This window comes from Pyrgilauda ruficollis, unplaced genomic scaffold, assembly GCF_017590135.1.
Source record: "Pyrgilauda ruficollis isolate IOZ18807 unplaced genomic scaffold, ASM1759013v1 scaffold5, whole genome shotgun sequence".
Lineage (NCBI taxonomy): Eukaryota > Metazoa > Chordata > Aves > Passeriformes > Passeridae > Pyrgilauda > Pyrgilauda ruficollis.
This window is the reverse complement of record NW_024526599.1, coordinates 4233613-4260758: the sequence shown is the minus strand read 5'-3', so window position 1 is coordinate 4260758 and position 27146 is coordinate 4233613. Positions and strand designations below refer to the sequence as shown.

Here is a 27146-nt window from a genome sequence, read left to right as displayed (position 1 = left end):
TTTCTGTGAGAAAGATTGGCATACATAAACCAGTTTGGCACTGATTGAATATTAGAGATGGAGTATGATAATAAAAGGAAAGTGGGTAAAAAAATCCCTAGAGATTTGTCAGAACATTGCTGGCATTGCTTAAGCAATGTTATAGCTAATAACAAGCTTTAGTAGTTGCTTTCAGCAAAATAAAATGAATAGGAACTAGGACATATATTTGCACAGACTTTATTACAGAATCTTAAATCTCTTTTCCAGTGTGCTAATTTCAAATAATAGTTTGCAATATCCTGCATTTTTTCCCTCTTAATTTTAAATAGTTTTAAGATACTTCCTCATACAACCAACCACATTGGTGACACGGACTATTCCTTGGCATTTTATTTTGTAACATTTAATTGGTAAATCAGTAGCATTAGATGGACTGCATTTCCTTAAATAATTGGATTTGTCAAATACTGAGTCTCCATAAACTTTCAAACTTCAAAACCATGGTTGCCATCTGATTCTGTGGTTACAAGTGAATGGAACAGCAACCAAAACATTTTGAAATCTTTAATTTACTCCATCCAATCTATAAATAAATCTTCAAAACCCAGGAGTTTTGTTAACTGTCTTGCTGTTTAACCCACAGTGAATGGATTGGTTTAGGGAGCACATCAGTTCCATTACACTGATCTGGCAGTTGACAGAAGTTTTTAGAGAAATGGTTAAATATGAGATGTCTGAGGTTATGTGAATGTTGCAACATGCAGTTTTCCTTGAGGGTAGAAACAAGGGTTTTTAACTTGCAGTTTTTAAAATTCAAGTAGAAATATTATAGCTTTATAAAGGAATCATAAGCTTTTATTGAACAAAATGCCTGCCCAAAAAAAGCTTAGACATAACAGTGGACAGGTATGGTAGTTTTCTTTTTTTATGCTTAGTTCTTAAGTTTTCTACAGGTAGCACTGTTTGAAACTATCTCTGAAACACTGTGAAATGTGCCACCTATTTTGTACTTCTTAAATTCTATGAAACATCTGTTATAAAGAGTTGTGCTGGTAAAGCTAAATTCAGTGTAAAAAAATAATATTAGCAATTGTCATCTCTCTCATCTGGCTGAGGGACTGGTTACCCAAAGTTATCCAGTGCTGTGTCTCTTGTAGAGGCAGGCAAGAATGCTGTGTGGTTTCTAGACTGGCAGCACCTGTTCAGGGAAGAGTGTTTTTTGCTGGGGCAGGTTTGCTGGCCTGCTTGCTCTGCCTGTAGCCCATTTTGACATGCAATTGCACAGCATAAGGTTAATGACAGTGGGTTAGCAAGCCTTCAAAGCATCTGGTGTGACCCCGGGATGCCTGGCATTCCTTTCTGCTCTGCAAAGGTTTGGCATCCATCCTCCCCTGCAGAAGAATGTACTCAGGAGAAACCAGCTCACAGGGCTCCCCCAGGCCTCTAGAGAGGGGTGGGTTGTCATGGCAATAAATCATGAGGGCTCATGGGAAAGGAGTAAATCCCCTTCTCTGTGCTCTACCATAGGCATGGGTTGGGTGAGAAAAGGAAGCTGAATCAAGGAGGTAGAATGTGCAATTTTCCCTTTAATAACCGCCACTGCCGCTTAATGCTAGGGCGGAGTGTGTGTCATGGGAAAATGACCATTTTCATGTACCAGAGACACTCTGGGCTGCAAGGAGTCTGTGTCCTACCAGGTCATGGTGCTGATCATACTGACCTGACTGACGCAGGACTCACTGAGCATTCTATGGCCAAAGGCAATGTCGGCAGAACTGCGTCTTCTCTCTAGTGGCTGCTTCCAGCTGCTCTGCAGATGTGGGCAAGAATGGCAGAGAAAACGCCAAATATTCTCTAGATAATTTGCTGATGCAGGTATTAGACAAAGTAAAGGAGAAGCATTTCGGGGGGCTGAAGCACTTCAGTGCAGACAGGCTGAGAGAGCTGGGGTTGTTCCGCATAGAGTTGAGAAGGCTCCAAGGAGACTTCACTGTGGCCTTTCAGTTCCTCAAGAAGGCTTATAAAAACGAGGGAGAGTCACTTTTTATACAGGCAGGTAGTGACAGAACAAGGGGGAACAGCTTTAATCTGAAAGAGGAGAGATTTAGGTTAGATGTTTGGAAGAAATTCTTTGCCCAGGGGCTGGGGAGACACTGGAACAGGTTGCTCAGAGATGTTGTGGGTGCCCCATATCTGGAATTGTTCAAGGCCAGGTTGGATGAGGCCCTGAGCAGCCTGATCTAGGGGATGGTATCGAAGACCACAATGGGGGAGGTTGGAACTAAATGATCTTGAAGGTCCCTTCCAACCCAGGCCTTTATGTGATTCTGTGTCCTGCAGTCCGGACATCCCCTACCTTGTAGATGCTTGAACGTTGTATGGAAAAATGCTTGCCTGAATTCCAGGGAGGGAGAAAACGTCGTTGAGGATGGGAAGGGAAAGGAAAGGAGTTATAAGGTGGGACAATAAGTCTTGTTAGACTGTGATGCTGTGGAGAGGGCAGGATTGAGGAAACTACTGGGGAAATACTGGACCAGGATATTGATGCAGGAAGCACAGGGCAAGAGAATGGAAAACCTTGGGGATGGTGCTTACATCACCAGAGAAACAAGGAGGAGGAAAAGATGGAGAGAGCCCAAGAAATTCATACATGTTCAACAGAACAATCGCCTCTCCAAAGCTGAGACTCAAGGATCCTCCACTTCTGTTACCAGCAAACTGCCCTGGCACATCACATTTCACCTTCCTCTAGAGCTTTTGCACCAAAGGTGGAATCCTGCTGTTCCTCACTGCTGGTTACCCCCAGTGGTGGGGCATCACCTGGGGCTCAGGCTGTTCCTGCCTGCCACACTGGACAGGGAGTCAATGCATTGCCACATGATAGGGTGAATTCCCTTGATGCTATAAAATGGATGCCAGGATGCCATGCCTAAAGCATGGGAATGTTTGCCTTTGCAAACTGGATGCACATGCACAGGTGGATAACAATGTATAATAAATCACAACCTCAGACACTGTTTGTTTCCACAGAATCTCTCGTATTTAGTATGTACCATGCACAGGCTGTCTTGTTGAGCAGCTCTTTCGGAGTAAAAACATCTTATTCTGTCATTTCAAATTCTTTTGAATGCTTGGTTTTGTAACCTTTTACCCCCTCTAGGTAAAACAGGTAGGAAAAAAGATTTGACATTTTTAATAGTTTTTGCTTTACATTCTTCCTAAATCCTTCTGGCTTAATCTCTAATTCCAGGAATTCTTCTGTCTGTAGCCTAAAGACTCACAACTAACCCCTTCTCATTTTCATGTACCACAAATGACAACAGAAACTATTTTGTAAATAAATTTGTATAGATTATGCCAGATAAACAAGCACTTCTCTGGGCAATTAAAATTGAGCTATCTCAAAAAAAAAAAAAAAAAAAAAAAAAAAAAAAGAAAAAAAAAAAGGAAAACTTAACAGAAAACAGCAGTAGATACCAGTCCCCCATTTGTATTCAGTGCAAAGGACAGACATTTTTGGTAATCCTTCCAAGTCCAAACACACATTTCTTTTTCTGTACAAAGGTAATTTGCCAACCTGCTTATATTGGAGTGAAAACAGTTTGAACATTGGTGCTCAAAGGCAGAAATGCACACTTCTCCAGTTTGGAAACATTCTTGTCAATATAAATAAGACAACCCAGCTCTCTGGTTGAAATGTTGAAAAAAGGAACTGATCCCTATTAATTTATTTTGTATTGTGTTTGTCATCTGTTGGTCAGCAAGGAGGGCTTGTGCTTTGTGTGCCTAAGAACAGTCTCTCTGCATGTTTTTCTAACTTTATGGACTATTATCACATGCAGAATCTGTGAAATGACTATGATAGGAATATAAGGTCAAATTGTTTTGAAAAGACCCCAGGCAGTGACTGCTATCCTTATATTGTGCCAACAGAATACCCTGTGCCCAGGTGGCCTCTGGTTGCTGGTGTGGTGTGCCCTTGACCACAGTGGTGAAGGATATCTGGGAGAAGTGTACGGATATCTGGGAGAAGTGTACGGATATCTGGGAGCAGTGTGGGCTGAGGGAGGGAAGTGGATGGGATGTGTGGTGCCAGCTTCCTCCTCCGTGCAAGTGCGGGAGCCAGAGACTTGCAGGGGCTGCTCTGCAGGGCCACCTGGGCTGGCCCAGTGTGGAACAGGCAAGGTCATCACTTCAGGAAATTTAGGAATGTCCTTTGGTCTCTGAAGCAACCGCTGCTGTGACTCAGAAGCACAGCCTGGTTCAATGTGAACTTGAGTGATTAGCACAGCTATTACTGCATCTATAAATAGAATTCATCTCACAATATATTAAGTTTAATGATATAATAAATAGATTACAGTTAACTTTAATAGGAGCACAATGAATGGAGACGCAGTTCTTATGAAGATCTGCTGCCATTAGAGACTGTTTTGCAAGATGCATTGTATGTAATACCTTCTTCTTCCTTTGAAAAATGAATAATCTTACAATACTCTGTAAAAACAAAACTCAGTAAAGCAACTCATAATGTTCCTGTTGCACAGAAAGTAGTGAAGGATGTGAAAGTGCAGGTTGCATTATCAACCTTAACTCTGCTCCTTATGAATATGCACTACGGAAAAAATGTTTATTATATGCTAATATTGCTAGTTTTAAAACAAACCATATATTTCTGTGTAGGAAACTTGCATGTGGTTGCTGTCACAGGGAATTAAAAGCAACAGGAAGCTTAGCTGCACTGATATTTTGTTTCCATTTATCTTTTTCTTTAACAAGAAGAAAAATGCTTTGGGAAGAAAAACGTTCTGTTTTTGTTGGTTTTATTCATTGAAATAATATAGAGTTCTAATGAGACGAGCTTCCTGGAGTTACAACGTGACATGTTTAAAGAAGGTTGGCATTATACACCCTGCCTGTGGTTCACCTTGTTGTGCTTGTTTTGTGGTAAATCTTTGAGTGTCCATTTCCATTTATCACAGACTGAAGTATATTTTTCCGTGCAAATAAGTTGTTCTGGTGATAATACAGTCCTCTGGGTTGGGAGGACAAAGCCCAAAGCCCACAGTTCCTTGCCTTTTCACCTAGGGCTGTAGTTTTGCAAGTGTTCAAGGTAAGGTAGCTCTTCTGGGGACTTGGGGAGGTTAAAAAGGAGAGAGTAGGCTATACCTCTTGCTATGCAGGCACACACATGTGTGTGACTGTGCAGTGAGGGAGATGAGGAATCTGACCTGGCTGGAAAATAGCCTAGCCAAAACGTCCCAAGGTCAGCTGCCACTGTAGTTGACCACAGAGCCATACAATGAAGTCTGTGGTGGCACCTGAGAAGGTGATGCAAGCATAGAAATGAATAGCCAAGGGCAGCCACAAGTGCAAGAACTGTTTGTTTTTTTCTTCTTCCCAGTGGCTGTGCTGGCTTAAATGCACATGAAGCTATAGCTGAGAGAGTGGTGCCTCTAGGTGTAAATAATAGGCTTATCCTCTCTGCATGGGACACTCAGGTCATAGTTCCTCATACCTTTTTCTCAGTGGTGTAGCTGGCTCAAGGAGTTTGTGCCCTGCCTGTGAATTGCTCATTTGCTTCTGCTGGCTCAGCTGTTTGCGAAAGCCTGGTAGAAATTTAAACTAGCAACTAGTTCTAAAAGAAAGAAAAAAGAGAACCCCAAGGGTAAAAACTTAAACCCATCTCTCTTTACCCTGCATCAGTTAATGAATCTGGTTCACAGGGTGTTTCTACAGATGTTTGTTCCTGCAGAAATAAGGACAAGAGCCATTCGAGGACAGGAATGAGCAGGTGAGCCTGGGACATCTTTAAGCTGGTGTTATCATCAAGGAAGAGTGCACGGATCTGTTCCCTTCATTAATGGGCATATGACAGCTTTGGCTGTACTCCTTTAAAATAACCTAACCATCGGAGCATATGCTGCAAGTTCTGTGCCCAACTACAGGGAACCAGCAAAGAGGACAGGATGTATGACCTTCAGAGGGGAGTTCTGCTCTGCTGGAGACACAGCAATGCCATATTACATTAAGCCTGTCTGTGAAATCTCCCTGCTCTTAAAACATAATTTGAAGTTTATTATAAGCATCCAATGCTGAAATCTGTTATATACACTTCGTGTTTAAATCCTTTTCAAAGCTATTTTTACAGCCATTAACTAGCATACCTTTTGAATTTATCACAATGTATTTAGAGCTCTGTTTTTTTAAAGGCAAGTATTTTAAGAAAGTGGTTTATGGGAAATCTCTGCTATAGATATATACCTTTAAAATGGTATTTGTAATCAAAGTTCACACTATCCTAACAGGATCAGGATTTATAAATAAATATTAATTGATTTTTTTTTCAGTTGCTACCGATGCCATTTCCTTCCCTGCAGAAACAAAGCTTAAAGTCTTTTTACAATTTTGTTTGATTACAGTACCTTACTTTGCATGGAAATCACGGATAATCATATGTAGGGAATTTCATTTTGAAAGCAGTCTTCAAAATGCTTTGCCAAGAAACATTATACAGTTAGTGAAACACTTTGGTATTGCCTATCATACTTCATAATACGTATTCTCCACTCCACTTAAGTAAGCTTTGGAAGGCTTCATGCAACTTAATGTAATGCCTCTCTGGGTCCTTCCTCCCATAATAGAGTTACTGTTGCTTTCACTACTTCCTCCTGAACTCTAAGTTCATCAGTATTATAAAAATATGTAATTTATCATTAAGCTGCTGGTCAGTGCACATTGCAGTGTCCAGAACTTCTTGTACTACACTTGAATTACACATGATCATAAGTGTAAATATCTTCCTGTAACTGTGTTGAGGCAAACATGCAGGAGTGAACCTTTCTAAGCTTGCTGCCCACATTAAAAATAAATTGAGCAGAAATTCCTCTATCTGAGCTGCTTCCAGGGAGCCAAGTTGCTTTTGTTCTTCCCTCATAGCTGTAATGTAGCAGCTGTTGGTCACAAACTGGTGCACCTAAATTCATTTCTCCAGGTCTGTTCTGCGGCATCAATACTAATGCTATATTCTACACAGTTACACCTGTGTGATAGGTACATCCTGCACTGTACCTTTGAACTTCCTTAGCCAAATGAACTGGTGAGTGTGCTAAACCTTTGTCTCACCCTGCCCACTGATCTGGAATTTACCCATGAAGTACTTTCAGCTCAGCAACTAGGATGCACACTAATAAATCTCAAATCTGCAGCCTGTAAGGCTGCTGCCTAGCCAAAACTAAACTGGGAGAAACCATGAGAACATGGGATTTCTGTGATCCCAGTGGGTCACTTGTTTAATTTCATTATAGTTCAAAAAGAAAAAGATCTGACAATAATAGCAGTGCCTTTTTGTAGTGGAAAGGCCCACCCTGAATTACTTTGAAACATGTTAAACACTTGCTATCGTGTGGAATATTTTTCTCCTTTTCTGAGACCTTACACATGTTGGACTCTAGCATGTGCCTTTCTCATTGAGTAAATGGGAAAGTGAGCGTTTAAATGTAGGTGTCCTAAGAAAAGCTGTAGTTAAATGTCTAAAGCAGATGGCAGAAGTACCTCTCTGTGGGGCCAGATTCTTGCCTGAATGGGAGCATTTGGCAAATTAAATGAAGTATGTAGTTGGATGAATAGGTCGAATATAGAAGACAAAGTGCTGGCTGCAGCAGCTGCCCAAACTAGATTACCGAGCAGAAGGGGAGTGTTTAATGCCTAAGTGGGTCCAAATTTGAGAAAGGGGAAAACAACAAAGCATGACTGTTCTTCTCGGGTCATCTTCACTGTGTCCAGGGTAAATCTTGCACAGCTAAGGATTTGGCCCCTCCTGCTTAGGATGTTTGATTTCCTGGATAGAAAAAAACCCCTGCAATCCTATTAGACAACACACAAAAATCCCTCTGAAATATTTCTAAAGGAGTCAGTCTGCTAAGCGTCTGCTAAATGTGCAGAGTACACAGAATCCCTTCTGGCACTGTCTTGAATGATGCATTTACCAATATTAATGGAGATACCAAACCATATTGCTCCACAGTTCCTCTTGCACACATTATGCTCCCGACACACATATGTGTGTATGTGAAATGCCAATTATGGTTTTTGCATTCCCTGGTTTAAGCACCAGTGTTTTTTCAAAATGCTGACTGGCCATTACCACAGCCAGACCATCCTGTAGTCTCTCCACTCAAAAATGTTTCTCCAACTAAAAAAAAAAAACCAACAAAAATGTTGTTTCTTTGGTCTGTTGCACTGTAATCTCCGTTCTTCTGGGGATTATATAGCTCTGCGGGTGATTTCTGTAATTCATTCTAGTCTTTCATTAGAAGTAATAGACAGTCTTAATTACAGCATGCCACATGACAAACTGGTAAAGGTGCTAGAAGTGTTGCCAACAGGAAAAGAATTGGATGCTGTGAATTTTTTTTAATTAAGAGTTGGCAGTACTGACGGGAAATAAGATTGGACTTGTGTCCACTGAAAACTGTGTAATTTTGGTGTAGACATTTTTCTAAATGTCATGAATTGTATGTTGTTTGTGGTTTTAAGAACTTGAAAAATTATTGTCAGCTTAAACAAAGTAAGAGCAACTTTTGAAATTAAATGTATGCCAAACAGGGAAAGAAACATGGTAACTTTTGATTTTTCTCTTAACACTGCTTTAAACTGTAGTCTTCCTCAGTGTATCTTAATTTGTGATGAATGTTTACTTTATACCATTAAGTAGTCCTCGGGCGTTAAGTTACTGTAGTAAATATTATTTCAAATGTTGGTAGAGATGTAAGTGTATGCATCATCTTTGCTAATTGCTGTCAGGCTCTCAAAAGCACCTGCAGGGTTGGGGTCTTATTCTTCCACATTTGTATTTTCCCAGAAGGTGCAGAGTGAAGCTGTGTGACCTCAGTCTTCCCAGGTTAGCCAGTTCCACATTACTTTTGCAAAACCTTAATTAATTTCCTACAATGGAGAGTGTAGTGCATTCATTACGCAATTTTTTTCTGAGGACAGGGTGGTTCTCAAAGTCAAGGGAGAGAGAGAAAGTCCTTTCTAGACAGGAATTTAGAGTGGGAGTCTAACAGTAGGTGCCCTCAGCCTTTGGTGGAGCATGTTCTTCTCCAATAACTAGGGAGAGCCTAGGCTGTGGTTTGGCATTTTGGAGAAGAGCAAACATCCAACTAGAGTAATTTTGCAATTACCCAGAAACTATCAAACTTAGTTTGAGATAAAGGGAATGTTTCTTTATTTGTGGACAATCAAAAGTGGGACCACTACTGAGACAGATAAAAAGGTGAGAGCCAGAGCCATAACCATGTGTGATTTTTGTTTTTTGCTCTGAGAAAGGCAAATTGCTAGATGAGAGATGGTCATTGTTCAAATGCCACATCTGTCTGTGGTATCTGTATCTAAAATTAGGAAAAAAACCCAAACCTTTTGTGCAGAATAAATACCTGACATACTAAGTTTTCTACCATTAACAAATGATTGTTGGGGTTATTACATGGGTCCTGACTGTGGCAAAGTGATTAGTAGTTAAATCAGTGGGATTTTTTACCATGAGAGAATATCTGCCAATCATGATCAAAAGAGAAGTAATCTGCAATAGCAGTACTCCAAAAGAGAGGAAAATAGTAATTTCTAATTATTATTCAACTCATTGACTGCTTAATTCCAGAGCACATTTTGTTGAAAAGATAAATCTAGCCATGCTGTCAGATTACACTTGTCTTTGGGATGGGGGAGAGGCTAATCCCTGGGGATTTCCTGCCCATTCCTGTTTCTGTGCTGGAGCAGGAGTAGCCATCATCCCCCCTCTGCATCGAATGCATTCACTGATGGGAGAAGGGGCAGAGATAGCTGCAAGAATTACAGGACATTAGGCAAGCGCACAGATAAAGTATTCTAAGTCCACACAGTGATAATGTTCAAATTCTTTCTTACTCTGATGGTTTGAGTATTAATTTATTTCCTGTGATTATTCAATGTGTATATGCAGCCTGTGGGTTTTTTTCCCTTCCCTTTTGCATGTGATGTGCTAGCAAAGACAAGCAGTAATAGTCTCCTGGGATATGTACAGCTCTGTTCATATCTGAGGTATGAAGTCAACTCAAGACCATTTTGTTCTCATAAAATATACAGCACTGCAGTTTAGTGGATAATGGCATAAATGCCAAGATTTGATGGGCAGAACCATTTTGACTGGGAGATGAAAAAAACACTGTGAGGACTCAGTGCTGGATGGGAGATATATAAAACCATAGAGAGGCAGAATCTGTGCTGTGGGGGTAGTGATTTTTCACCTTATCTGGGTGTGCTAACACCTGCCACTACATATGAGATTTTTTTTTTTTAAGTAGTAATGAGGAAGCTAATGGGTTTTACAGAAAGTGCTTCCACTCCTTTAGATGTGTGTTATGTAAAGGTAGAATCTTTTTTTTGTGCTGCTTTGGGTGATAAAGAAGAAGATAGTTTCCCCTCAAGTCAGTAGGAACGGACTTACGTGCTTCCTTCTGTTTGAGTGCATCGTTCTGGAGGGCTGCTGAGCATCTCCAGTTTCCACTGCACCTGGGGAAAATTACAGGGGAATGCTGCAGCTTCAGATCATGTTCAGGGTATGCTCTGTTCTGAACTTGAGCAGAAAACTTTGCAGGAGGTGCTGCAGCTTCAGATCATGTTCAGGGTATGCTCTGTTCTGAACTTGAGCAGAAAACTTTGAAGAATTTCTGAAGCTGAAGTCTCTTGAGTTGTCTGTATAGAAACTAAAAAAAAAAATCAAGCTGCCTAGCTGCTGTGCCGGTTCCAGGTATCTGTCTGAGAGCCCAGCCATATGTCAGGAACTTCAATGCCCTTGAATCGAGCCGTAAGGGTGAGCCGGACAGATCTGTTGATGTGAAGAATGACCAAAAAAGGAGCGTTCTTTAGCAAGTAATTACCAAGGGCTTTCCTTGGGCTTTCACTGAAATACAGGTGAGAATCCTGCGTAGGATTTGAAGCCCGAGCTAAAATGGCTTGGTGCCGCCCAAGAGCTGCCTTGTACGGGAGAGGGGAGCGTGTGCGCGTCCAGGCTGTTCCAGGTGCGCGGGGAAGGCTGCCTGCCTCCCTGCTGGGGAAACCCCGCTCCTGCCTCTGACAGCTCCGCCGCCGCTCTGCTCTGGATTACTAGTTCAATGTCTATTACATAATTGCTGGATTCGGGTCTTTCAACTCCTAAATCTTCAAAAACCGTTTATTCTATTGTCTAGCCAATAGAGGGTATTTCAGCATCTTTTTCCCTGGCAAAACTGTAGTGCATTTCAAATTATTCTAAAATTACCCGTACTTTTGAAGGACTGATTTGCGTCTGTCCGCGGAATGCAGTCATGGACGAGTCCAGCCAGGCCCGCCGAGGGCGATGGTATAATTATAATTAGTGGAAACGAGCTTGTTTTGTACCCGCTTGGAAAACCGTGGAGAGAGTGGCACTGAGAGAACAGAGCGAGGGGCTGGGGGCAGCCCCTGCCTCGGAGGCGGTGCGGGAGAAGAGGGCGGCGGGGGGGGGCGAAGGTGAAAGGGGGAAATAGCCCCAAACCCGCGCGGCGCTGGGGTATTTTTTAAAATTTCTTCCCCTCTGCGCGGGGTGGGGGCGGATTCCCGCCGGCGGGGCCCGCGGGTCCCTCCCGGCCGCGCATCCCGCAGTGCCGCGCCGCCGCTGCGGAGGCGGCAGGGCGGGCAGCGGGAGCCGCGCTCCGCGCAGGCAGGGCAGGGCAGGGCCGGGCCAGCCGGGCCGAGCAGCGCCGCCGCCGCCGCCCGCCGTGCCCGAGCATGTCGGCGCGGGAGGCGGTGACCTACCTGCCGGAGAAGGGGCTGTACTGCCAGCGCCTGCCCGGCCGCCGGGCCCGCGGGGCGCCGCCGCCGCCGCGCAAGGGGAAGCGCGCCGACACCATGGGCTTCTACGGCACCCTCAAGATGATCTTCTACAAAGTGAGTGGCCGCCCCCTCCGCTCCCCTCCCCGCGGGTGCGCGGCCGCGGAGGGCGAGGGGGGCAGGGAGGGGCGGGCGGGGGCCGCGCGTCCTCCGCGCCGGCGGTCCGCGGGCGGAGACGTGCCGGCGGCGGGGGCTGCCGCCCGGCCGTAGCTGCAGTCAGTGCGCTGCCGGGGAGCGCTGCCAGCGCTTGGTGGCGGGCGGTGATGCGGAATGCAGTTTGCTGCCCCTTCTTTTCATTTTTTATGTATATTATAAAATTTTTTAATGTGCTGCAGTCTCGGTTAGTTTGATAAATAAATGTTGTCTGAAGGAGTTGTGTTTTCCTAGCGACAAATTAAATGTTTAGAGGGATGTTTGCTCGACGGTTTCTGTGTTTTGGTTACACAGAGACCTTACTGATGTCTGAATCTTGTCACTAGACCTCTCTGCTGTAAGAAAGTTTTATCTTCTTCTTATGATAAACGGCATTTTTGGCCGTCTATTTACTTAGCACCTTCTGAGATAGTGAAAGTCAGTCTGCATGGTGGACCCCATGTGAAAGTTGCCTAAAATATCTGAAAAAAACCCAGCCAAAAGAAACAGGTGAAATCATTATTAGGCAACGTAATGCATGTTTTCTTCGCTAACGCAAAAGAATAAAGCACCAGAGCTGAGTATTCTGCTGTAGGCTTTCTACTTTTTATTTTTAAGATGTGGTTTTGCAAAACTGCATCTCCCTCTTGCGAGAAGCAGAAGAGGAATATGATGATCATAACCTCTCAGAAAGGCAAGCTGGAAATAAAAATTTTTCTTGAACAGAAAAAATCCTTTCTGAAAAGTCTACCATCAAATACTGAAATTTGTTCTCAAACATCTTACTTACGCTTCTGGTAATTTTGATGGCTCACCCATCTAGCACAGCAATAAAAGATGGTATCCATTATTTTTCAGTGATCCTTGCAACTGGTTTTCTTGAGGGGAGCAGGGGGGCTGCTCCTCGCGGGGTGTGGGGAAGCAGCGAGGGTGAGGCTGGTGATTCGGCTGCGTGCAGGGCGGTTCTGGCTCAGTGCTTGTCTGGTGAAATGCCGTGGAGTGTCCCATGTGAGGCATGGGCAAGAAAACACAGCTACAAGGCAAGCTCTTCTGGTTGTGTTGTAGCTGTTCCCATAAAAACAACCCTTAGCCTTCCTGTGTAAGCACTAATGAAGCAGAACACAAGATCTTCAGTGATTGTTTTTGGGTAAAGCCATACGGGTATTTTAAAAGTATAAATAACCAAAATGACAACAAAAGTATATAGATCATAAGCTTTAGAGAATCCTGTTGAGTTTGGGGTATTTTGTTTTAGGTGACTAGACTGCTACAATAAATGGTTAAATAACTGTGTTATAATACAACATTAAAAAAGATAAAATCATTTGTGTAAGAAAGATACCAACTTTTAATTTGTATCTTAAACGTGAAGTTTTGAAAAAAAGGAAACAAATGGTTATACTAAAGTCAAAATGTAATACAAGTAGTTTATGTATTTTGCATTTCACAGTTGTAAACAGCAGTAAACATTCTTCAGCTGGCTAAACTGTTGTGGTGTATCACATCTCAAAAAAAAAATGGAAAACCAACAAAACTCAGAAGTTGCATTTGGCACACGTATGTCTCATTTAGTCCAAAAGTCTGTGGTTAAAGATTACCCAAATATGTAGAAAGTAATCTCTATTTGTCTGCCTAGATAAATATGGCTTTCATTGGTTTCCATCTCTTTGGTAATTTTTGCAGTCTGGCTTCCCCTTTTAGCAGCTGCCCTGCTCATTATTTGGTTTTGATCATATCTAATTGCAGGTGACATTCGAGACTGGGGTGTAATGTTTTTCATCCTTACCCTTCTTGGAAAAATAGTGGTTAATCTGTCACTCAGTTTTACTGCAATTTTATAAATGTTTTCAATGTACAGCTTTAAGATAAAAGTATAGACAAAATATACAGTAATTTATTTTTTTTTAGGCCCTGAAATAAATATGATTTATAATGCAGATAGGCTACCTAAAATTTAACCATTTCAGTGAGAGACTAAGCAATGAACCTGAACACAAAGAATCTATGGCTTTGGTTTAGTTCCTCTCCTGGGAGGACAGAGAGAGAACAGTTTAGTGAATAAAACAACACAAAATAAATTAACACAGTTCCGCACACCTTTGCACAATTTGGGAATTAAAAGAATGTCATTCCAATAGATTTTGGACCCTAAAAGAGCAATAATATATACATGCACCCTATAAAACATGTATCAAGTATTGTTGAATTCAGAAAATAAAATACTGCTTTAAGTGATTTTATGAGTGTCAACTTTTTGAAATTTGCTATAAAAGTAGAAGGTAAAAATGTGTTAATTTTACAGAAGTACACATAAGTAAGGTTGATTGTGTAACTAAATCCATGTTGTTACTCTTTTTCCCTCACCTTGCAGATGAAGAGAAAGTTGGACCATGGCTCCGAGGTCCGTTCTTTCTCTCTGGGAAAGAAACCCTGCAAAGTCTCAGAATACACAAGGTAATTAAATGCAATGACAGATCACTGGATCCTGATTCCTGCATATATCCTGTCTTTCCAATTGCTGAGCCTGATTAATTAAGCTCCTCTTAATGTTAAAACACTGTAAAGTGAAGAAGAGGTGGTATCAGCATTTGTATATTGCTTTGCTAATTTAAATTACGTGAACTGAAGATGAGTTTTAATGAAGTAGCCAGACTTGCATTTCTTCAGTTGAGGTTTGTGTTTCAATCTAAATATAGCATGCCCATTTACTTAAGAGACTTTTTCAGGGCTGGAGCATTCTTGGGAATAAAGTCAGTCAGATTTTAAAAAGGGACATAACGATAAACCCTAAGACTATTAAAACTGTGATCAAATGTATCACTTTGCTATGGTAACAGGAATGAGATAATGGAAATTCATGTAGGCAGAGCAGACCATCTGATCTTAACAGGAACACACACGTACTTGCTATCCACAACGTGAAAGTATTAGGGATTCTGCTCTGCTTCCTTGCTGCTCCTGTGTGGTGCCAGCAAGCACAAATCCCTGCTGCTGTTCCCATCAGGTGCTTCGTGGAGTAAAGCACTCCTAACCATGAGCAGCAGCAGCAGAGCAGGGCTGTGGATGCACGCCTTACAACTGCATTCTTACTATGTAGTTGCCATAACAATTGTGCTTGGATGTCACACTGCTTCCCAACCTGTTTGAATTTACACTATTTTGGTTTTTTTTCTCCACTATAAGCATCGTCCCTCCCATGAGCCTCCCAAGGCTCTCTGGAAATGGCACTTCTTTTGAACACACTACAGTAGTGTTCAGTCACTGAAGGCTCTTGCAAAGCAGTTTATATTTTATTTCTCTTCCTTTAAGAGGTTTATCAGGTGATGAGTGAAAAGTTAGGCAGCAGGTCCTAGGGTTGCTTTTCAGGTGTGTAAATGCTGCAGCAGAGTAAAGGAGGTGATGTGCTGTTGCTGAGAAGCACTTGTTGCAGCTTCCACATCCCCCCAAGCCTGCAGGTGGTGTCTTCTGATTTCTGAGTCTGTGTAATGGAAGGACTCTCTTGCTGGGCACCATTTCTTAAGGTGATCCACTGGGAGTTCTCTGCAGTCCCAGAAGAGTAAAAAGTTCAACAACAAAGAAAGCGTGCTTTTTTGTCAAGTGTGTCTGTCAGGTTCAGAGGAACTGCTGGACTTGTCCAGCTTCCACAGTGACCTGACTCGTTGTTTCAGGAGGATGAAAACACAGAGGAAAAATGAAGTATGGACAAGTGTCTTGTGGTTTAATCTGAGGTCAAAGGAAAGAAACTTTCAGATCTTGTTTTGAATAACTGTTTTTGACTGACAACCAGTTCACAGGAGAAGAAAGTAAAGTGAAACAAGTTCTTCTGGGGCAAGTTCAAGGCTACATACTGCTCAGAACCAATGAAAGCTAATTTCAAGTGCCTTATTTTGGACCTTGAATGATAGGCCTTGTGCTGGATCTCTATGCAGGTGCTTAGAATGACTAAGCTGTAAAATCACATTTTTGTTTTGAAAATACATTTAACTGACATTACTTGGATTTTGAGTAGTTATTGGCATAAAAGAATCCTTAAATAACATGTGACCTCCTCTCTTAAACTCTTTGATTTCGTTTTATCTAAATAATATGTAGGCAAATGATGCAGTTCTTGTGCCTGCTTGTTTCCATTTTCCCTAGGATCAGTGACTCTAAAATTGACCAGCTGATGAACTTTGTTTGCATATAACAGGTAAAGTCAGTAAACAAGTGCCATTAGGAGGATCCTTCGTCTCTGAAACAGTATTTTCATATCAGCTTCTGTTTCTGTTATTACTCAGCAAAATGAACAGTTAAAATAGGCCTGCTCAAACCAATCTTTACTTTTCTTGACCAGTTTGGGTAAATGTTAGGACATGCTATGATTGTCCTTCAGAATAAGGAAGAGTAGAGTGAAGTATTTGTAGAGCATAATGAGGTAAATATTAAAATGAACTTGCCTTGCATCATTTAAAGTATTCCTGTAGCCACTGAAAAATCACTAAACCCTCTTAAGATCTTAAGAACTAAAAAGCTGGGTTTATCCTACAAATAAGCAGAGGGTTTTTTGGAGTCTCACACTATATTTAAAGTGTTCATGCTTGTGCAAATACTACTGGGGTTCCATATTTCCTGCTAAGAAATGCTTTGATAGTCTGTGAATTAAGTACTTTACATTATGTATAAAAAACAAAACCACCCTGCCCCCCCCAAAAAAAAAAAAACAGACCAAAAATCCCCAAAAAAACCAAAAGAAAACCGATCTTGAAAATGAAAAAAAACCAACTAAACAAAAAAACCCCAAACCAGAAAACACAGTCAGCTGTATTTCTTTAGACTCCCACAATGGTAGCTTAATCCCAGCTCTTTTAAAAGCTCCATTCTGTACGAATGAGCTGGTTTTTAACATGTCAGAGTGAAAAAATCAAACTGTGATTCAGAGAGCACCTTTGGCTGCTTTTCCCTTTTCACTTCACACACCCCCCCTTTAATTCCTGTGTCATTCCATCAACACACAAACTTTAAAAGACCCTATAGAGTATTTCAAAGCCCAATTCCAGACCACTGTGCCACTAGAACTGCTTGATATTACTAGCTCTTTGTCAACAAATATATTAAAACCTAAAAATAGATACTTTTTTTCCCTTTCTGTTTGGAGATGAGGCAGCACTAGCACATTTCACATACAGGTGGAACTCTGAGATCTGGCTTCCTACATCCCCTGTCAGAAGGCAGCAGTGTAGCTCAGAAGGAAACGAAATACTCTGGCAAGGAAAGGAATGTGTAAACCTGTATCTTTACACACAACTTGCTGGGCAGTTAACAGAGTGATAATTTTTCAGCCTTGAAATGTGATTCCTCTTTCTCCCCTAGCTGGGGGGCTAGCCCTGCCATGGCAGAAGCAGGCAGATTTATCCAAGGGACGGAACTGGCCTCTTGAGTGACCAGCAGAAGAATTCTTCACGCTAAAGTTTTTGCATGAAGCTAAAGAGTTGAAGTGATAGTTGCAAATTATGTACTAGATTCTTTTGTTCTCTAGTGAGTTTTCCTTGATGTTTTACCTGTGGCTGTCACTTTTCATTTGTATGGCAGTACCACGGGGCTGGTGCCATGTTCTGCCACGCCGACGACGTTTGGGGACCTGCGGGCAGCCAACGGCCAGGGACAGCAGCGGCGCCGCATCACATCCGTGCAGCCACCCTCCGGCCTCCAGGAATGGCTGAAAATGTTTCAGGTAACCATGCTTGCAGAAATAAGCATCTGAGGCAACTCTGCCTCCATGGTTTATGTAAGGGAGTGCTTCAGTAGAGTTGGTCCTCCTTGTACATCCCAGAATTGTCTCTGCTGTTGATTTCGTGTTCTCTTGCAATAGCAAATGGGCATCAGCTTTAAGGAATACTTGTTCCCTGTTTCAGCCAAAAATAACAGCTTTAACTGGTTTCTTAGTAATAGAATCCTTCCTGTTTAATGCTTTCACATCTTCTGCAAAGTCTGTCCAACATGTGAGGGCTACCTGCATGGTCTCAAGTCATTTTTACTTGAGACTAGTAAGCTTTGGTTTGCTTCAGTGCAGTTATAGCTCTAGATTTGTCATAAGTCTGGTGCCTTCTAAAAATAGAAAGAAAAGTTTATCAAAAATAGATTAAAAGGAAACTCAGTGTGTATTTTTACTGATCTCTGTGTACTGAACATGTCAGCCAGCACATGTGTACACAGCTGAAGGAAGAGGTTTTTTTGTATCTTTTAAATTGCCTTTAGCAACGCCCAAAAATCGCCTATCTGGACAAAAGAAAAGATGTGAAGGACAATGCTATGGACTGCTTGCACAGGTTGAAACTGAAATCTGCCTGGATGCCAGTCAGGGAGAACCTGAGACAATTTTGTATGTGTTAATACAAGCAAAGTTTGAGGCAAGCTTCTCCTTCTGGTCCACAACGTGTACCATTGAGATCATAAAATTTTGCTCTGTATTTTTAAGAAGCAAGGATGAGTCTTGGTCATTGATTTGAAAAATGGAAATATTATGCCTTCCTATCTTGATTAATAAACCATACCTTCTAAAAGCATTTTCAAAAGGAGCAACTAACAAATACAGGCATTGTTTCAATTACTGTAAGAGGCAAAGATAAAAGAACAATATTGTAGATACAGGTATCTATCATACAGTTTTGCAGGCAGAAGTGTGCTTTGGCTTGATTTATACTGCCACATAATACCATTGATCTCAATCACTGTCAGTTCTGAACATAAAAATAATAATGTAGAACCTCTTTCCTCTTTATTTTTACTCATTTATGATCTGCTTAAACCAGTGGAAGCTTGAAATTAAGATTCTTATACACATCATTCAATTTCTTAAAAATATTCACATTTAATTACTGTGGTGTATCTTTTTTGAGACTGTTCATAGAAATATGCCTTTTTAACCCCTAAGAATCATATTTGAAGGGTACTATGTGTATTTATGTGGTAATGTAATACTACATTGTATTTTAACATTTTGTCATGTTAGAACATTTGTACTAACAAAAGCTATTTTGTTACAATATGTAACCTACTTTTATGTAAGATTGATAGTTAGTGACAGTTACATATTTTTGAAAAAGATTTTGAATGGCTGAAGTGTTTGGAGTGGTGCAGACACCCATGACAGTAAGAGCAATGCTATTGGCTGTTTGGTTAGGATGAGTAGTATGTAAGCCCATGAAAATTTTGCCTATGTAGGCAAATGTGTACAGTGTGTAATGTAGAAAATGTGTTTTAATACGTATATATTTGGATACTTTCAACATGTCAAAATATTTATTTGCAGTACTAAATGCCTAAATGCTGATCTATACTATTGAGAGAGAGAGAGGGAGGCCTCTCTCTCCTAACTGGAGATCATTGAGCAGCACTTATTGATCATGTCTGTCACTGGTAGTTTTTATTGCATTCACAAAAGGGAGTCCCTTACTTTTGAAGAAAAGCTTTCAAAGTCATGTAGTTCTGTCTCAGTGTTACATCTGCTTGTCTCCTCATTTTCTATGTGCTTATTTTTCACATGACTTTCATGAAAGGGGCCAAGTCTTAAACAGCCAAATGATAAAAGCACATTCATAGGGGAGGTAGCTCTGCCCAAAGGGCAGGATTAAATGGCACATGCAGCATCATTCTTGCAATACAAAGTTTTTCCTGTAGAGAAACAGAAATGAGAGAGCTTTCTTTGTGTACTGTGTACGTGCTAGTCCAGCTTAATAGCTCTCTTATTTTATATGAGAATGTGTTTCCAAATAATTTTAAAGCTGAATTTCTAGAGGCATGTTAGGGGGACATATGTACTGTTTCAGGTAAAACTGTAGAAGCTGGCAGTGGCCAGTGGTACTTAGCTATTTTAAGGACTCTCACCTGAATGTTGGCCTTCAGTCCTTCTCCTGTGTTATCTTTTCAGATAAAATCCAGACCACTCTGCAAATATTAAGAAAACTTAAGATGGTCTATAAGGGTTTTTTAAAATTTACTTTTTATATGTACTTCCTCTTGTTATGTTTTCTAGTTGATTTAAGCCTTTTATTTTTAAAGTAACAAAATAATGCAGAAGGGAGAAGAAGTTGTGTAGTTGCACTTTCCCTTTAAAAATAAAATTGTATATCGATTTCAATGAAGCCTGGAGAGAAGAATAGAAAGGCATTTTATTAGATTCAAACCAGTTCATTTCTTAAAGGCCTGTTTATTTTTTCTGATTTGCAGTGGCTCTTGACTTCAGGTCTTTTTAAAATCCACTCTAAGAGTTTTTAAAGTCCAGTGCCCCAAGTGTGTCTTTTCAAAATTTCTTCCTTTACAAGACGTTTTAGGTCACCAAATTGCTTGCCATAAGGAAAAAAAGTCAGCTGGATGCTAAGTTCTGTCAGAGTTGGTATTTGCTTTAAAAATTGCTAAGCTCTCCGTTCTTCCTACTTCATATACTTAGGGTGTTGGGATTTTTTATTTAAGTAATTTACTAAAAAGTGGCATTTTCATGGAAAATTTATTTTGAAAAGTTGTTCCATACACACCAATATAGGCAACCACTTTGAATACCTAGTGAATGCTATCATTTTACCTACAACTGGAAGCACTTTTTTTAACAGCAGTTCAGATAGTGTCCAAAATGCTTCTGCCATATCTGTCTGGAAAGAGCACCATTCCTTTTCTTTTTTTACATAAATAGTTGGCTTAGTCACCTAAATTCAAATTGCTTACCATTTTCCCTTCCAAAGGTGCTTTGGAATGAATGCTGAGTAGTCCACGTGAAGCATGAGAAGAAGATTGTACCATAACCAGCATTGCAGCATTTTCTGCTCTGTGTCTTGTGGTGGGACTAGGTCAAGGGTTGGAGTTTCTGTGCAACCCCTACACTGCAGCTGCACTCCCCCGTGGCTGCGTCAGCATTACTGGTTTGTTTCAGAGCAGTCCTGCAGACTTGCAGCAGGTCGCCTGCCCACCCCTTTGGCTTGGCTCTCATGCCAGTTTTGTTGCATACAAATCCAGCTGGTTTCAGGAGAAACTCTACATTATCCAACCTCTAGCAGGGATGCAGGGTCTGAGCCAGTCACAGCTCCTCTAGACAAGGTCCCACCACATGTGCTGCAAGTGTTCGGCCCAGGGGACCAGGCTGGGGACTGGGACTCTGATATGGGCTAAGGAGGGGACTTCAGCACCAGCTGCTCCTGAGTCCCTCCTGGTGTGACAAACTACTTGCTGTACAGCTCTACAGCTGTAGATGGTGTTTCTTTCAGTGATGATGTGCTATTTTTATCCAGACTGAGATACCCTCGAGGTGGGGGATAGCAGGGTTTTGGATAACTGATCCAAGAGCTGGACAGAAGCAGGCTCCAAGAAGAGCCCTTCTGCAGGTCTCAGTGATGACAGACCTCCATTAACAGAATTTAGTAATGGAGAACAGCACCCTGAAGTTAAACTCTTTAAAATAGATTGTCCTTAATATACCTATTATCACAAAAGGATATAATTGCTAGAAGCTGTAATTGTACAAATTGAAGGTAGCAGATGAGAGCTGAGCAATAGAAGAGTGCAGGTCATGGAAGAGGAGAGATGCAGAAACAGATGATGATAAAAAAACAGGTGGCAGGTCAGACAGAAGGTGTGAGGTGGAAGTTGTAGAAGCAGCAAAGATGTTGTTTATATTGGTTGTAAGAAAGGGAAGACATTTACCCAGAGTAGCAAAGGGGGAAAAGAAGGGATAGTTTTCAGTTAGGTAGTGCCATCATTACAGCAGCTGCTTTACTAGATGAGGAAATGGTATGAACAGCCAAAAGGCTTTGGCTGACAAACCAACACCTTCCTGAGGAAATGGGAGCAAAGAGGGGGTATGTTTCTTTAGGATTCTGAAATCATTCAAAGAGCAGTATCAGTGGGCTCTGCCACCTTCCCAAGGGCTATGTGAATGAATCCTGGAGTTATCTTTTCTAAGGGAACCCCTGCTCATAATAAAAACTTTAGTTCAATTTTACATTAAAATTAAATTTCAGTTTTGAAGACAAGGAAAGCAAGGGAAGACAAATAAGCAAAAGAATTTTAAAGATAAAGTATATTATTTACAAACCTTCAATTTGAAAGGGAATTGCCTGGTAGAAATCCAAGGTGTCTGGTCAGGATGCCACCTGTCTCACAAGTCTCTGGTCATCTACAAGGTTTGAAACTTTGCACAGTGGCACACAGTTACTTTGTTTTGCAACGTTTGTTCCCTGTTGTTTTTCATCAAAGCCACAGTTACTCCTTATCCCTTCTGCCTGATGAGCTACATGCAGTTTTCTTGCAAATGGATCAAGCTACGGGGCCCAGAAACAGAATTTACTAGTCTTGTCTTCATTAATGCAAACAGTTGTGTTCATCTGGCAAGGCTTCCTCCCAATTTTCCATGCCAGACATTTCCCTCCGAGACCCCTTACCAACTGTAGCTGGAGGTTTGTTTGCTTAAGTGAAAGACTAAAGGGACAATGTCCTAGAGACAACATTTTGTAGCAGTTGATTGTTTAAGAAGATCTGTAGGAAGCTGCCTGTACTCATCCTCTGATGATGACAGACAGATAAAAGAGGGTTCTGCTTTTAGTCATTAGCAACTCTTTCCCATTCTTGAATCTTTTCCCTTTTCTGTCCAGATCTGTGTTAAGTTTTAAAAACCAACTAAGTGTAAGAGAGTTATAGATTGAGATAGCATACAGTGGCATTATTAATCAGTAACATGTTGGTAACTGCTAGCAACATTTGCACAGCAGCAAACAATGCTCTTCAGGTAGACTTGTTCTAATTTAGTAAATGTAGCTGCTTATAAATGAAGAGTAGACTGACCTTGGAAATTTATATTATAACGAAGTAGCACAAGTATTACTTTCCCTCTTTTTAATTCTCCTAAATTCAAACACGGCTGACAGATGACATTAAAGCCTGCAAACGTTTGTACCTAACACCAGCTAAGCCGTGGGTTAATGAAACAAACAGCAGTTGGAAAGTTGGTGAGATAAACAGTTCTTTAGTGCATGATTTGTGGAGAGCTGCTCTGTGATGCAAATGTTTCTGTTGAAAGAAATTGATAATAAAAGCTGTTTACAACAACACTGCTGCAACTTTGGCTGAGACAGTCTTGTTTCTTTTTAATATTCTGAGGTATTTGATATGGGACATGGAAACCCCCATCTCCTGTGGTGATACTGCATACACACAGGTGGATGGGGAATATTTTCTTACCAGCATAAACCATTTCACCAGTTGCCCACAGTGTGTGAAAAGGCTCAGGTCAGGACCTTCCTCCTCCATTAGGGTAGGCTGTCCAGTAGCTGGCACACGTTTGCTGCAGGGCAGGGGCATGGCAGTGGGGTGAGGCAGTCCCAGAGGGTGTTGCTCCCTGACGGAGCCACCTCCGCTGCCGTGAGGCACTCGGGTCACTTGAGAGTCCCCATGGCCATCGTTTGGGTGAATGATACTGCTACTGACATTTCAACCATTTTGATATTTTAATTAGGGAAAAATAATGCAATGCTGTGATCTTCCTACACTGAATAAAGCTGGGCATTTAGCTGCATTGCATTCACTTTCAGAAGTTCCACCTTCTTCAATTTCCTCATTGTTCTGGCAGAAACTGCACAGTACACTAATATTGTAGTATTGTGGAAACCAGAGTGAATTGTCAGAGTTAAATCCAAATTTAGAGCATGAGTAGTAAAGGTCCTGAGATACATGGCAGACTAATACAGAAATCTAAATTGTAAGGTATCTTGCCCTCTTTTTTCAAGTTTGAGTTAGCCTCTTATGTTAACTGTAATATCATTTGTATGTGCTAATTTACTTGTAAATGTCACTCTAGAAGACATTTGAGAATAGGAATGTGAATCTGCTCTCAAAAACTATGATGTCTCATTTTCTCTCTAAGGCTTTATTTGTGCTCTAATTCTGTTGCTAGATCAGCTAGCAGTAGCTGTTGTTTTTTTTCTGTAATTTTTTCTTTAAATTGTTTTCACATAACAAATCAAAGCTCTTTGATGAGCACAAATGAGTTTAAGACATGATTTTTAAATCCTCAGTATATTAAGTTACTAATTCTTTTTCCTACAAATGGTGCTCCTAATCTGCTATGCTCCCAATTGAGTGCCTTATTAAAATCTTCAAATTTTATAGCACCCATTAGTAAAAATGTGGAGTAAGAAAATTACCAATCAAAATTCCCTGTTTATTCAAGTGTAAGTTGATACTTACAAAATATGCATTGGTTTATAGCCAGGATTCTGAAATTACAACATTGTCACTTAGGGACACACTGTAGTAATAATCAGAGAGTAAGCTAATGTACTTTTCAAGAAAGTTTTTTACTTTCCTTTCCTCTTATTTCAAGATTTTGGTCTACCAGATGAAACATGAAGGTTAAAAGCTATCATCTCACTTGAATGCACAATAGAGAAAGGGAGTTCATTCTATTGCAACCCCTGCGTTGTCTGCAGCATGTGTGTAGATTTCATCAACTTCAAAAGAAGCTTAATTAATTCAATTATTATTACTAAATATTATTATCTATTTAATTGCCAATCTGTATGTGTGTGTATAACAAATCCTTTCTTAGCTTATGAATTAGTGTAGTAATTTTGAATATTTTGTGTTGATTAACTCCTCATTTTTGTGTCATTAGCATGAGCATTTATCTCCTGGCTTTTTATATGCTTGTATGTAGTTCGAGGAGGAAACTTAATTTGCCTTATTGGCACAGCAGTGGCACTTACTGTGCCAACTGGTTTAACAAACCAGTTTGTTAAACTAAGCTCACTCTTTCTTTCTTTCTTCTTCCCTTGCAGAGCTGGAGTGGACCAGAGAAGTTACTTGCTTTAGATGAACTCATTGATAGTTGTGAACCAACACAAGTAAAACACATGATGCAAGTGATAGAGCCCCAGTTTCAAAGAGACTTCATTTCCTTGCTCCCAAAAGAGGTGAGAATTTCGGAGTAATATTGCATTTTGAAGTGCCTTGGCTGCCATCTTTGGAAAACTTCCGTGCTCTTTTTGCCAGCATAGCGATGTAAACTCATGTTAGAGGTTCGCAGTTTGGAACACTGCCATGACATGTCTACTGTAATTTCAGGTTGACATATCTCCGTGTCTTGATAGCATTTAGATACCAGGAAATACAGATGACCCCTTTAAACAAAATCCAATAGCTCTAAAAATATCTCTGTATCTTAATTGGGCCAATCGTGCTTTTTTTTGGGGAACTAATTCTGTTAGGGCGCACACACACACACAAAGATTTCCTCTGGATGTAAGACCTCTCTGCACATTATTCTGTGAGTGTAAGCATTATTTTTAATGCTGTAAGTGGTGAGTGTTTTTTTAATGTTATTTTTGAATTTATTTTAGACAAACAGAACCCTAAAATCTTTACCAAATATACCAAAAGTAAACCCAGAAAAACATTTCTCATTAAGGATCAAGCCAGACTGTCATTAAGCAGATACCTTACAGTAAATCCTTCTCAGAAAATCAGATCATGTTTTATCCACTTAAAGAGAAACTGAGATTTAGATTTCAGTGTGTGTAATTAAGTGCTGTCCACACAAGAGTAAGTTGTGATGTCATCACAACTAGAACACGAGGGTGGATATACAAGGTTATAAACCCAGTTTGCTGCAGTTATTGAATAAGTGTATTTTAGTTGACTTATAAATAGTACTTCTCACCTTGATTGGTTTTAGGGAGTTAAGTCTCAATTCCTAACACTTTGCAAAGCAAGTTTTTTGAAGTTATTCTGGTGTTTGTATTTGGTTGCTGTGTTTGACATGGTTTTGTTACCTGAAGACTGTTTCATGTCTGTTCTTTGACACACTTTTCTGGCATATATCCTATTTTTGAATAGTTGCATGTACAAAGCCCTTCTTTCCTTTACTACACTGTCACATCTTCACAAGTCTGGAAGTGTCGCAGCCTTCCCTTGCTGGCTGGCATTTGTAAGGGCTGGAATCAATTTATGCCGCAGGATTAACTTAGTGCACAGGACGTGAGATTAGTATTTAGAGAAGCAATTCCTGCAGCAGCCTTCTCAGGGAGTGGAAAGGACACTGGGGGAGGAGAAGAGTTCAGCAGCCTGAACCTCTGCATGGTTGCTCTATTTCTAGAGAAGCTACCCAAAACATCAGAGGCAGAGGAAGGCAACAAGAATTTATATTTTGAAGAGACAGAAGATACTTTGCAACTTTCGCATCTATTCAGTCTGGAAATTTAACAGACAATTGATAACAGTAGCTCAGAGATCAGTTCTCTTTGCATGATTTTGTGGCAATACTCACTGTGATGTAGTTACACTGTAACTAAAGATCATGTGATGATTTCAGTTTTCACAATTTCTTCACAGAAGAAATACAGTACTTAGCAGTAAAACTTCCTCACTTAGGTTTCTTCACTCTCCTGTAAACTACTAATGTTTAATTTGTTTATTTCTCATGGGATTCCTGCCTCTTGAAACCAGAATATTGTGATGTGTAGCTTCATGGCAGGCTGATTTCACCAGTGAAGTTGGCTTGAATAATTTTTGCTTCCTAACCCCGAGTCACTGTCACCAAAATTACCCAAGTTAAAAAAAGCCATGGAGCTGACTTCACCATCTCCTCTGCTGTTCCCTCACCCAGATCTCCTCAGCAGGGCTGTCCCCAGCTGCTGAGTGCTGGCTGCACTGGGGGGTGATGCTCTGAGCTCTGGGGGCACGAGCGAGTTGTTGGGGTCAGTAATTCCATGAGGAGGCTTCCCTGGCAAAGGCAGCATCCTGTGAAAACACGCTCCCTTGGGCTGTCACTCTGCATTAACATCTGTGGTTAGCTCCAGTGCTGTTGGATGCAATGCACTGATTCTATTTCCAAACCAGAACAGGAAGATGATATGGACAGGAGGGATTTGCTTCAAAACCATTGTCTGCAATGCGAAGACAAATAATCATGGAAATGTTTGTTTTCCTCCTGAGAAACCAGCAGTGAAACAGTTATTATGAAATAAATACTCTTGTTTTCTTGCTGAAACTTTAGAAATAATTATTCGAATTACTTATTTATGAAAATCAGGTTAAGACACCAATAGATAAAGAGTTCTGCTGAAATCAGTCATAGAAATGTTGTTGGTTCTGTGTGTGTAATGAAGAAAAAGGCAAGGAGCTGC

At 40.8% G+C, this 27146-nt stretch overlaps 1 protein-coding gene across 2 annotated transcripts in view; it reads left to right on the top strand.

The window, feature by feature from the left end:
- FBXW7 (F-box and WD repeat domain containing 7) overlaps positions 1 to 27146 on the top strand; it is a 175375-nt gene that overhangs the window by 130449 nt on the left and 17780 nt on the right. For both annotated transcript variants that reach the window (XM_041479946.1, XM_041479947.1), the window contains 3 exons: positions 14375 to 14457; positions 17572 to 17713; positions 24801 to 24935. In XM_041479946.1, coding sequence (XP_041335880.1) covers positions 14375 to 14457; positions 17572 to 17713; positions 24801 to 24935 — 360 coding nt within the window. The remainder of the gene's footprint in view (positions 1 to 14374; positions 14458 to 17571; positions 17714 to 24800; positions 24936 to 27146) is intronic.